Source organism: Procambarus clarkii, chromosome 28 (assembly GCF_040958095.1).
Source record: "Procambarus clarkii isolate CNS0578487 chromosome 28, FALCON_Pclarkii_2.0, whole genome shotgun sequence".
Classification (NCBI taxonomy): domain Eukaryota; kingdom Metazoa; phylum Arthropoda; class Malacostraca; order Decapoda; family Cambaridae; genus Procambarus; species Procambarus clarkii.
Window position 1 is genome coordinate 454,488 of NC_091177.1, and position 13,419 is coordinate 467,906.

At 38.6% G+C, this 13,419-nt stretch overlaps 1 protein-coding gene and 1 long non-coding RNA gene across 7 annotated transcripts in view; one reads left to right on the plus strand and one right to left on the minus strand.

Annotated features, from left to right (window-relative positions):
• LOC138369501 (uncharacterized) overlaps positions 1 to 7,828 on the plus strand; it is a 55,921-nt gene extending 48,093 nt beyond the window's left edge. The window contains exons 2-4 of the long non-coding RNA XR_011229828.1: positions 4,736 to 4,919; positions 5,215 to 5,246; positions 7,328 to 7,828. This is a non-coding gene — a long non-coding RNA (uncharacterized lncRNA). The remainder of the gene's footprint in view (positions 1 to 4,735; positions 4,920 to 5,214; positions 5,247 to 7,327) is intronic.
• Positions 1 to 13,419, minus strand: part of LOC123754903 (uncharacterized) — a 265,794-nt gene that overhangs the window by 35,672 nt on the left and 216,703 nt on the right. For 3 of the 6 annotated variants that reach the window (XM_045737236.2, XM_045737235.2, XM_045737237.2), the window contains exons 5-9: positions 8,340 to 8,540; positions 7,314 to 7,488; positions 5,051 to 5,315; positions 4,754 to 4,915; positions 2,028 to 2,228 (exon numbers count right to left, since the gene is read on the minus strand). In XM_045737236.2, the coding sequence (XP_045593192.2) occupies positions 2,028 to 2,228; positions 4,754 to 4,915; positions 5,051 to 5,315; positions 7,314 to 7,488; positions 8,340 to 8,540 (1,004 nt within the window). The remainder of the gene's footprint in view (positions 1 to 2,027; positions 2,229 to 4,753; positions 4,916 to 5,050; positions 5,316 to 7,313; positions 7,489 to 8,339; positions 8,541 to 13,419) is intronic. The other 3 variants (XM_069332768.1, XM_069332770.1, XM_069332769.1) reach the window with 3 other exon arrangements.

Here is a 13,419-nt window from a genome sequence, read left to right on the forward strand (position 1 = left end):
AGAGCGGAGAGTCCTAATTAATATGGACTTAAAACCTGCCATATACTGCAGGTACTGTATGTTGACATATTTATGCGAGTACCTGATGTTGGGCATTTGCAGCAGGTGAAGGAGGCATTTGACCAGAGTTCAGTGTTAAGTTTCACAGAGAGACAGCTAGAGAAGACAGAGAAGACAGAGAGAAGCTAAAATTAAATATCGTTGAGGTAAAACGTCTAAATGAGAGCAGGAATGAAAAAGAAATCAATTCCTTTTTCTACAAAGTTATAGGGGTAGGCAGACCAGTGTGATGGTAATCTCTTTCAAGAGAGATTGAGCCTGCTCTTCCCTACGTAAAGTTACTTATATATATACAACACTAAGAAGCTACCTTCAAGATACGTCTACCAGTAGCACAAAACGTTTTGACCAGGAGGCAAACGTACCCTAAACTCCCCCCCACTTCTCACTCCCTCCATGCCGGCTTGCCACCGTCGTCAACCAGCAAACTACCATTCCAGCCTGCCTGCTTCTGATTGGTGACCCGCCGACTGCACACCTGCACCCTCTACCAAGTCGATGTCTGGGCCTGAACCAGCCATTGAAGTCAGAATATCCTTGTGCTCTCAAGCTGTGAACAACCAACTGATATACACTCTGTTTATTGGTGGAGGTTCTCAGCTAGCGCTATATTCTCAGCACCTGTTTAATCATTCTTTCGTCTTTATTTTATTTGTAGAGTAACGTCACCCTTGTTCTTAATTTTTATATTATATTTTTTTACTTGTTTGTTTGCACTGTACATAGCCAAAGGGGTTCTCTTTGTTCATAATTTTTAAAAGTTAATTAAAGTTTCATTGTTAATACTGTGTGTTTTGCATGTCTTCCCTTACTTTACCACAGACAACAGCCAAGCAGTCAATCTTTTTTTTTTCTAAAATGTGATAGGCATTGACACCAGCCATTAGGAGGACTGCCGAACACCGACACTTCTACACTTTCCCGTCACACCAATAAAATGATACAAAAAGGCAAACCAACAAAATCACTAGAGAAATGGGTAGTGAAGAATAAGGGGAGGGGGAACATGTTCCTGAAAATTGCAAACACCAACATAGAGCAAGATCAAAGATACTAGAGTTAAGTGATGTAATACAGCTGCAGACACCAGACATTCTTGCACTCACGGAGACAAAACTAAGATGATATTTTAAATGAGGTCATATTCTCAAGGGGCTACTCAGTCTGGAGATGGAACAGAAAAATTAGGAAAGGTGGCGGCGTTGCTGCGCTGGTGAAAGAACACCTAAAGGTAAATTAAATAATGATTACCAAACCACAAGACATTGACATAATAGCACTTGAGATCTGCAATCAGGATGATAAACTAACAATCATAAATGCATATAGTCCACCACCATGCAACACATGCTGGATATTAAACGAGACGGTCTTATAACAATAATGAGAGAGATTATAGCAAGAGCTGATAAAGACAGATCACGACTGTTGGTAGTTGGCGACTTCAACTTGAAATCCATAAACTGGGAGGCATATGAAGCTAGAACAGAAGATTTTGGGACTTGTAGATTCGTAAACTTCATCCTGGAAACATTCATGTTTCAGCATGTTAAACAAGCTATGAGGATGAGGGAAGGGAATGTTCCCTCCATGCTGGATTTGATATTTACCAGGAAAGAGGGGGAGATATTTGACATTCAGTACCTCCCTCCCTCCCTCGGGTAAAAGTGACCATGTCTTTTTGGGAATAAAGTATGCATTGCATTATAATCTGGAAGAAAATGAGGTTGAAGCAGTTGAAAAGCCTGATTTCAGGAGAGGTCATTATGGGGAACTAGATATTTCTTTAAGGAATTTGACATTCATGTGAATTTGACATTCATGTCAAATTATTACATTAATAATAATAATCCTACACAAACATCTTACAGAAAAAGTGTCAACAGAAATGAGAGCTACCATAGCAAGGCTTTATTCAGGAAAATCTCTTTATACTATAACCATTAATATACTATCAGTATACTTACTGGATCATCAAAGGCCTGATTTAAGTAAGACTTGACAGATCTTCCAGAAGCGCGTCTCTTGCTCTTGCGCCTGAAGGAACGGTATACAGAAACACTGTCCATACTGTATGCATCCATGCTCACAGGTGTGCAGCGGCGTCCATAATAGTTGTTAGTAGCACCTCGTCTCTTCACAACCATCTTAAAAACATAAGGACAGCTCTTCTGCATCATTTTTAATTCTGTTCATTTTAAATTATTGGTAAAGTATTAAGGTAAAACATTCATTAATATTATTTTTCTTTATCTTCAGAAACTTAATAACAATTAAATTTTTTAGTTTTCATTACATATGAAAACAGAAAAATAAAATATGAAATCTGTCATTGTTTGGCTATGACAGCCAAACAATTGGTCCCAAATTGTGCAGTGACCTCCCAAATGCAATGGAAAAGGAAAATGCAATAGAACATTTGGTTTCATTCTTGACTCAGTCAGGGATCCTGTGCGGTCCATCTAATTACCACAAGCTACACAAGCTTCAGAAAGCTTCCTGGCAATACGTTAGTAATGAATAAATATGATATATTTACTCATTATAATGTTGGTGCTGAATGTACAACACGAAAAAACATAATTTTAATCTGAAAAAGTATCTTTTTATAAAGAAATTAGGCGAAAATAAAAAGCTGGTGACGCCAAATCAAGTCGACAATCCAAGCGCCGGTTATGTTAGGTTAGGTTAGGTTAGGTTAGGTTAGGTTAGGTTAGGTTAGGTTAGGTTAGGTTTGGTTAAGTTAGGTTAGGTTAGGATAGGTTAGGATAGGTTAGGTCAGCCTAACCTAACATATCATATTTATTCATTACTAACGTATTGCCAGGAAGCTTTCTGAAGCTTGTGTAGCTTGTGGTAATTAGACGGACCCATCCTGTGTTCTATTTCCAGGTGGGACAGAAATGGTTAGGCATGTATCCTTCACCTACCACTGACAAAAAATTTCAAATCCTTGAAACTATACTTATAAGAGGACAAAGACCCCTTCCCCTTAAATATACAGAATAATGTTTTGCCAACACTTGGATCTAGATCTTGCCAAACATCACCGAATAAACAAATCCACAAGGGCTGTGACGAGGATTCGAACCTGCATCCGAGAGCATCCCAGATGCTGCCATAATTGACTGAGATACGCCATGGTAAAAAGGAGTTGAAACCAAAGTTTTACTGAACTTACTGGATCCTGCAGCCTCCCCCGAGGCACAAACCAGGGTTTTACACAACTCCCCATGCACTCGAGCTATGTCAATAGACCATTCTCTCTCTTCGCCCTTACTTCATTACACACACAAATCTCAATTGTGTGATGCATCAAATGAACAAATCCATAAGGATTTGTGGATTAAGGCAGCGTCTGGGATGCTTTCGGACGCAAGTTCAAATCCTCGTCACGGCCCTTGAGAATTTGTTCATTTGATGCATCACTCAATTGTGATTTCTGTGTGTAATCACCGAATAATGAAGTCTCTACCCAGGTATCCCTGCCCACCGAGAGTACCCGAGTTTTACCCAATGTTTAATTGGCCTTGCCTCCTTTACCCCCATATTTAATTGGACCTATTCCCATACCCTATGTTTGTTCCTCTAACAATAATGCTAAAATGAGAACTTTTAGTAAGTTATATATAAGTTAATAGTTTGTAAGTTAATGTGTGTGTGCCCAAGTCCTGTGTATACGTGGTCTGCGCCAATACATGTGCCTAAGCCATTCAACTTCACCAATGTAATCACTGCTATCATCTCATATCATGGTTGTTATATTGAACACATATTTTACTACATTATACCTAGAAATAATCCTCAAATTATGCTACAATGTACCTGTTTATAATCTTCAAATTTTACTGTAATGTACCTACTAATCTTAGTCAAAAATTGTTACAATTTACCTGTTAACATTACTAAATTTTGCTAGAAATTACTTACTTAAAATTATCTGTTAGAATAAGGACCTGTCTGAAATACTATGCATGTTAGCAGCTTTACAAGAATGTAAAAACATCAATGCTATGTTCTCTCAAACCCAATGTACCTTCTTGTATAAATAAATAAATAAATAAAAGTTGAACTTTTATGCTGTATTAAATGACACAAACAATGATACATGTCTGTATTGGTGTAAGAGGGGAAAAATGCAATAGTGTACTCATGAATCTGAAATGTCTAAATGGTCATCATCATGTACCCTTTGACACCTCATAGCAGTGGTATATATATACAGTACCATAATTAAATCCAATGGCGCTCTATATTTTTAGAATTTGATAAACACTATCGTTGCCACAGACAAAACATGAAATATTATTTTCTTAAAATAAAATATATGACATGCAAGTGGGTGCTGGGTTATAAGCCTGCTGTAGTAAAGCATTTCAATCCAAATTTTTTGGTTTATATGATCTTGAAACTCAATGGCTATGTAATGGTAATTATGGAGAGTATTTCAAACTCTCATTTTTATCTTTTGTAGGAGTTTAAAAAACTAAAGCTATAATCATATTTATAACAGTAAAGAACTCTGCTTTACTATAATTATCCATAAATGGATAAATTAGAAGACAAGATTTGAAAATGAGGTGCATGTATTCAATATAAGAGCTGCACATACAAGCATGAAGTGACTAAAACCAACAAATTTATTCTTTGACTTGTGCTCATGTACTGTACATAGAAAAGAGAGCCAACTTACAAAGAAGAGAAGTGCCACAATAATGGTAACCCCAACAATGCTGCAGACAACAATGATTACAATGATGGAGGTACCAACTGCAGCGGCCTTTTCGTGCAGCGGGTCAGTAATTATCGGACCAACAAGGTCATCCTTGGCTGTCATTACTTCCAACTGTGACACCTAAGTAAGAAAAATATGTTTATCTTTAATGTCTTTAATTTACTAAGTAGGTCAATTCAGATAATATACCGAAATTCATTCAGTCTCGGATAGTAAAAGGCAGTTATTAGCATTTACGTGTACACTTAGTCTCACCTTTGATATCAAATATGTCAAGTTTTTACTAATTTCAAGATCCATTGGGAAAAGTGGAAATTGTTTAGTTAAATTAGGGTTAATTTTGCCAGCACTTGTCACATAGAAGTAAACATTTGTTTTTTCATTATCTACTAAGCTGGGAAGTTTTTCATCTGTTTCAGGTTGAGGACGATTACGGTTTATACGATCTTCGGTAAGTGGTTTACTTATGGCACAATCTGGCTTGCTGAAGAACTCGATATCATGAGGTTCCACATGCCTGCTGATGGCCAGGAAAGAAACGGGAAAAATATACAATTAATATTTGTCTTCTAATTAAATTGCAACTGATAGTAAAGTACAGTGTATAAGGATTCTTTTTACATTCTTACAGCTAATGTTTTCTATTCTTCTTGTGAATTAGGCACATATGTAGGAAATACATTACCTGCAACAAAAGTTAAGTTTTATGCTATGTATACTATATTGTATGTTAATATAATCTAGAACTCTGACACTCGTACTGTACAGTACAGTATACTGTACTCTGCTAATTTTGAGCTGAAACTTTTCCTTCTTAGGTGTAATAGAACTCATGAGCACTACACCAGAAATAAATCTCTCTTTGATATCCCTAGAGTCAAACTAATATATATGCAAACACACTGTAAATAAAAGGACTCAGTCTATGGAACTCACTACCTAATTAATTAACAAATTGTCCAACCTATGCCTTATTCAAAAGTAAAACCAAAAAGTACATAATTTAATCATCGTAGTTTCCTACCTTGTGTTTCAAACTCTCACTATATCTTGTAGTACCAACTTCTCCAATATTAGTACTTAAGACATATCTTCAGTATAATTACCTCTGTCAATTAATATTTTAGTTATATGTTGATTGACAATTTTGCTACAATATGTACCTTTTCATCTTACCTGATTTGTTAGATTAAGGACCTGCCTGAAACACTGTGTTAGTGGCTTTTCAAGAATGTAAAAATACAAATCTAACGTAATCTCACCAACCCATTGTACCTTCTTGTGAATAAAATTATCATTATTATTATTATTATTATTATTATTATTATTATTATTATAGGGTGACCTTAAAAACTCTGAAGTCAATTCTGTTTCTAAGTCACTGTGTCAGGGGACATGAAGCCAGAGTACATTCATACACATTTGACTTTTATCGAGTTTGGCTTTTTTATCTGTCCTGTCTCTTTGCTCTCTTTTAATAAGTCATGTGATAGCGGAGAGAAAGGGACAAATAAATAAATAAATAATGTAAAAGTAAGATGAGAGGCGAGTAGCAGCCATGAGAAAAACGTGAATGCGAACTTGTTCCGCAAGAAACTCTAAGAATACCGAGTTGGTTCTTGCAACATTTGGCAGTTAGAAGGAAAGTCTTGAATGCTAGGTGAATAATTGTTTGAATAAGGTTGTTTGAAAGAAGGTAAAGAATCAAAGAAATTAAAAAGAGTAAGACTTCACTGTGGGATCCATATGCAGACTATGAATCCCAATAAAGTTGCTGATACCAAACCACACGTCATGAAACGAAAAAACAATGATGTTTTGGTCCATCTTGGCCCATTATCAGGTAATATAATACAGGTTATCTTGAGGTTATCTTGAGATGATTTTGGGGCTTTTTAGTGTCCCCGCGGCCTGGTCTTCGACCAGGCCTCCACCCCCAGGAAGCAGCCCGTGACAGCTGACTAACACCCAGGTACCTATTTTACTGCTAGGTAACAGGGGCATAGGGTGAACGAAACTCTGCCCATTGCTTCTCGCCGGCACCTGGGATCGAACCCAGGATCACAAGTCCAGCATGCTGTCCACTCGGCCGACTGGCTCCCTAAGGAACGTTCTTACGTCTTAAGAAAGGTCTTACAAAGGTCTTAAGGTCTTCTTACGTCTTCTCCCTTAAGAAACGTCTGTTCTTTCCAGGAGAGGAAAGAACAGACAAATAAATAAGGTAAGCTTGCCTTGTTAATGCCAAACATACCAAGAACGGCTTCTGAAAGACTGTCTTGAGGAACAAGTTCTCTCTAATTCATCTTTTTTTTTACCTGCTCCTCACCACTCATCTCACTCATACCTTATTTATTTGTCTGTCCCTTCCTCTCTTCTATTACATGACTTGATAATGGTCCAAGATGGACCAAAACATCGTCATTTCTTAATTTTCTGGTCTGTGGTTTGGTAATCATATGGCATATACGTAAATGGCCCTTAAAGCACGTATAAAACATAACAAAATTAAAATACTAACACTTTTCCATGCAGATGCCGACTGAGCCACTGTGCAAACAAGGAACGGAAGTTGTTCTTGTGTTGACAGAACTCCATACTACTGTAAGCTACAAGGGCCCTGATGAAGGGCAAGCGACGCTTTACCACAGTACCATTTAGAAGTGTCTCCATTGTTGTAAGGGATGGTGTTGTCTCTGTTAAAATTTATATTTTTGCATGTCAAAAAATGTTCAGACTTGTTAATTAGGTGCACAGAGAAAATTCTAAACATGTACAAAGCACAAAACCTTTGTTTCCATAAAAGATGGCAAACTTGTGACCATATGAAGTGTCTAGTTTATTACAAGATTCTGTAGTACTTAAAATATTGTTAGCAAAATATGTATTACTTTGCTATGAGGTATTATATTACATGAGGACCAAATATACAGTAATGTGAATTTTAACAAAACAATTATTAATGGATTTATTCTTAATGTTTTTAACACTGTACCATGAAATGTTTAATTTATTTAAAATATAAACAGTATTACAGCACTGTTTTAAAAGCCACTTCTGATAAAGGTAATGAATAGTACTAGTACACTTTATATAAAGTTTAAAGTCATAAAATGGAGAAGCAAGCATAAGTGGCCAAAATGCTTTCCAATAGCATCTAGCAACAAAAGCAATATTGAAAGCAAAAAAGTAAAGGGAATTTATAAGCACTGCTATTCATAATAAAGGCAAACCTATTAATACTGATAAATATGGAATAACATAATAAGATTTAAGCCATTACACAAAGGATATGCCAATATATTAAATGAGTGAATTACTTACAAAAATTGAAAAGTATAACAACCTCTATTCATCATGGGTACTAAAGCAATAGGTATAAATATTTTAATTGTCTTGAGATAGGCTGTTTTCCTTTGAATATTGATAGCACAAGGCAATTTATATTGTCATAGGAATGTGATCAGCAGCCTCTGTTATTCATAAAATATGACTCATTTTTACCAAGGAATGAGTAAAATATGTACGTTTAGTTCTCGGAGCCTACCAGTTGGGTCTATAAAGGTGGGAACTTCACTTGAAAGTGTTGTAGAAACTGGTGAGGTGGATGTGGTTCGAGGGGCTGTAACTTTGGTTGTACTTTTCTTTGTTGCAGAGGTAGTATATGTTGGCGTTGTAACCATTACAGGTGCGGGAACGCTGATAGTTGATGAGGAAGATGATGGATTCTCAATTTCTGCTGCTGCTTCTATTAAGGAAAAGAAAGGTGATTTATGTTGGGCCAAACGATTACTAGAATGAATGCTTTCTTAATTAAACTCTGACCTGGATGATATTTAATTACATGTATTTCTTACAGCCAGTTTCATATATGACAATCAATAATGTACTGTATTTAATCATCATAATAATATTAAAACTAAAGAAATTCAGTTAAATAATTATTTATAGGTGTAATGGGTAAACATTTAATATTAAATGAGAAGTAAGCTAACATACATGTACTGCTGAAGAAATTAAGCAAATGATAAACAATATTTAAGTGATACATATTAATGAAAGGCATAGATTGCTTTACTATAGAATCTTTATTATAGAATATGTGGGTGAATGTGGGCCAATTTATTCATGTGCCTAATTACCAAATTAAACAACTGCAGATAGTGAAGAGCTATGATTGTGGTGTACTGTCTTCCCAGTACTTCGTCATAACACATTGAAAGTACTGATGGTTTTGCCATACATTGCCTTCTCATGTTACTTGTTCAATCTTCTCCAAGTCTCTTCGAAAAAGAGAACTTTCATAATTTTTTTGCTTTCCTTGTTTCCTTAAAAAAAAACAGTGTTGAATGTAATGAAACTTCCTTTTTTGGGCAAGTCCCGGAGGCTCCCTGGAGTTTATCCAGGCTGATATGCAAATATTAGACTTTGGCCTTAGTCAGTGTGAATGAGGGTTCTTAGGCCTACAGGGGACCACGAGCCAGAATCTGGCCCCCTCAGAGAGGCAAGAAGATCAATGGCCTATAGAAATGCACATGTGATTTTGAGCATTCTATGTCTGCCATCGACCGGGTCAGGCACCCAGAGAGGTAAGCATCACAAACAAGCCCTTATTCTGGTTGAAACTACTACTACTAAAAGTCAAACAAGTGGACAGGACCCCCCAAACAAAAACAAGCAAACAAGCATGACATCACCACGTTACCGCGCTGCCATCTGAGCAGCTGCCATCTGAGCAGCTGCCCCCTCCCAGGGTGGGGGAAGGGGAAGCACCAGATCCCTCGTGCCAGCCACCCAAAACCTCAGTTCTGAGGCTGGATATAAAAAACATGCAAAAAAAATGAAGATCGGAGGGAGGGAGGGTCACTGGGAGCCTTCGGGACTCACGCCAGGAAAAATGGCGTTTCATTACATTTAATGCTGGTTTTCTGGGGGGGAGCCCCTATGGCTCCTCGAAGCTACTTACCAAACGACAAGAACAAGAGGGACTATCCCGGGAGGCAGTCGTTGCTCGCTCCTCAACGCGAAGTCGAGACAACTGGCTGTAACCGCCGACCCAAAGCGACACAGGCCCAACTAGGCCCAGGAACATCCACCAGGTAATGCACAGTCAGGACCCCATTCGACCACCAAAAACCCAGTGCCCGAATGTCAGCCCAAGACATGTTACCGAAGACAGCAGCAGCAGCAAACTTACGAACGTCGTGGGCACGGGGATAGACCGCAGGCTGGCTGGACCGAATAACCCTGCAAACGACCTGGGAGACCTGAACCCTGGAACAGGGAAGAAGAGAAACTGGACCAACCCAATGTGCATCCCCAGCCATGGAGGCCATGGCACGCAAATAACAGTGAAGAGCTGCAACCAGACACAACACATGATGCACCCCCAGCCTGACCAACCAAGCAACAACCCAAGGACCCCTCCGGAAAGCAGCAATCTGATTCTTTGCCAGAAAAGAAGGAGACAGCTACACCCAAACAAACCTATCACCAGGCCCAAACGAGCAGAAACCCCTGCGTCGAGTGAGAGCATGAAGCTCCCCGACCCAACCCCTAGAGGCCAATGCCAACAAGAATAGAGCCTTAGACACAATCCTGAACTGAAGGGACCACAACAAACTGAGGAGGAGAGAGGTAACAGAGAACCCTGTCCAAAGACCACGGTGGCGCAGGTAGTGCATGAACAGACCAGAGGTGAAACGACACCTGAGACAGCTTGTGAAAAGGTGGAGAAGTAACATCGATGCCGAAAGCAAGCTGCAGCCGCTCCGCCAGTGCTGCACAATACGAGGCAACAGTATTTGGCATAAGATAACTAAAAGAACTAAACATAAGGATAAAATAACATAAGGAACTAAACAACACTCACATAACCAAATAAAACTATCAGGATGGGTTATACACCATCAACTGATTTAGAAATGGCAAATGAATTTAATAGCTTCTTTTCATCGGTTGGTGGTAATCTTGACAGAAAAATCCCACAGACTCAGACACATATTAACACATCTCTCAGGCAGCTATCCAAACTATCTTCTCCTTTCACCAGTCAGCCCGGCAGATGTTGTGTCCATCATACACTCTCTAAAAACCAAGCCAGGGAACACCAGTGAAATTCCGTCCATTGTATACAAGAGTGCCTCCCATGCCCTTGCACTACCCATAGCTCTACTGTTCAACAAATCTATAAAGTGTCACACCTTCCCCGATTTCCTTAAAAAAGCAAGAGTTACGCCAGTCCATAAAGGAGGCAATCCGGCGGACATAAACAATTATAGACCAATATCAAATCTACCCATTCTATCAAAAATATTTGAAAAAATTATCTACAAACAGCTCTATTCCTACCTCGTAAAATTCGACATACTCAGCCCCTGCCAGTTTGGCTTCCGGTCCCAAAAGAGCACTAATGATGCAATTATTAGTCTCCTTGACGTAATATACTCAGCCCTTGACAAAAATGAGTTTCCGATTGGACTCTTCATTGACCTAAGAAAAGCCTTTGATACTATTAATCACAACTACCTTTTACTTAAACTCCAGCATTATGGAATCCGAGGCCTTGTTCTGGATTATATCCGATCCTATCTAAGTGACACACCAATGTGTAACCATCAATGATACAACCTCTTCCACTCTACCAATAACCGTTGGAGTGCCACAGGGCAGCATCTTGGGACCTCTTCTATTTCTTATATATATCTATGATCTGCCTCATGTCTCTAATATTCTTAAACCTATATTGTTTGCTGATGGTACTACCGTTATCTATTCAGACCCCAACCCCCACACACTAAATAATGTTGTGAATAATGAATTAAAAAAAGTCCACTTATGGATGTCAACTAACAAACTAACACTAAACATAGAAAAGACCTACTACATCTTATTTTGAAGCAAATCATCGAATGTAATTCAGCTACAGATAGACAACATTAACATCAGTAATAAAAATGATGGAAAGTTTCTTGGCCTATTCTTAGACAGACTCAACTTCAGCACCCACATTCAACACATAACTAAGAAAGTCTCAAACAGTTGGAATTCTCTCCAAAATAAGATATTATGTTCCTAACTCTGCTCTCCTCTCACTATATTATGCACTAATCTATCCCTATCTTAATTATGGTATCTGTGCATGAGGGTCTACCACTGCAAACCACCTTAAGCCCATTATCACTCAGCAAAAATCTGCTATCAGAATAATAAACTCTGCTTTCAGACAACACTCGGCTCCCTTGTTTAAATCCCTTAACTTGCTAAATATTAACTCCCTCCACACATTCTCTTGTTTCAACTACATTTACAAAATCTTGTTCTTAAATGCAAACCATGCTCTGAAACTCTCCCTGGACAGATGTAATAGGACCCATTATTACCACACCAGAAATAAATATCTCTGATATTCCCAGGGTCAAACTTAATCTGTGTAAACATTCTATGCAAATTAAGGGACCTAGTCTATGGAACTCACTCCCTAGTGAATTGAAAAGCTGTCAAACTTTTGCCTCATTTAAAAACAAAAACAGTACCTAATTTCATCTTCGTAGCTTTAAATTTGCTCTGTATCTAGTGTTACCCAATCTCCCAATCTTTATGTACTTAATCCAGACAACTTTATCATTGTGTTCATTGCTGTATTCTTTTATGTGCTAGCCATATGCTGTATTGTGCCTGCTAAGTTTTGTTAAACTACCATTCAAGCTGTCATTGCAATCATTCTGAGCTACCCATGTGCTTTAATATTCTTACAATTTTTCTCTCATCTTTTATTTTTTTCCATGCTATGTAACTTATCATTTTTATAAATTTTGCAAGTATTTACCTACTTATAAGTTTCTTAGATTAAGGACCTGCCCGAAACGCTGTGCGTACTAGTGGCTTTACAAGAATGTAATTACTATGCTATATACCCTCACAATCCCAATGTACCTTCTTGTATATATATATATATATATAAATAAATAAATAAATAACGGTCCTGAAACAGCCACGAGAGAAAGGACAAGACCATCTGAATCAAAAGCGAAGTAAACCTACAAAGAGACAAAGAAACAGTAGGACCGCCAGGAATCTTCATACTGTCGCCGAGATGAAGCATGCAGGTGGGACACCAACAAAGTCACCTGATCACCATACAGATGGTGATAGAACCGAGACAAAAATACCAGACACAGACTTGAGGAGAAGATTTGAACCAGCCATGTAACAGTCTGGACCGATCATTTGAAAGAGGCGGAGCCATGGGAAAACCCCTGGGTTTGGACACCGAGCAAGCAGCACCTGAAACCAAGGCTGGGCCAGCCACCGAGGAGCCAAGAGGACTACTCTCCCCTGGTAAGTTTCCAAGCAAGCTAGAACCTGGAGTAATAGCGGAACCGAGGGGAAAAGGTACAGGTAACCTCACCACAACCAGTCCTGCTGAAATGCATCGATCCTGACAGCCTTGCAGTTGGGGAAGGGCACCACATATACCAGGAGATGCCTCGACCATGCCGACGTGAAGAGATCCACTCCGGGAGCCCATATGTCTGGCAGAGCCAACTGAATGAGTCGGTGTCAACTACCCATTCTGAAGATGGGATTGAACCAGGGCAACCCATCTGCCAGGACGTTGGGCACCC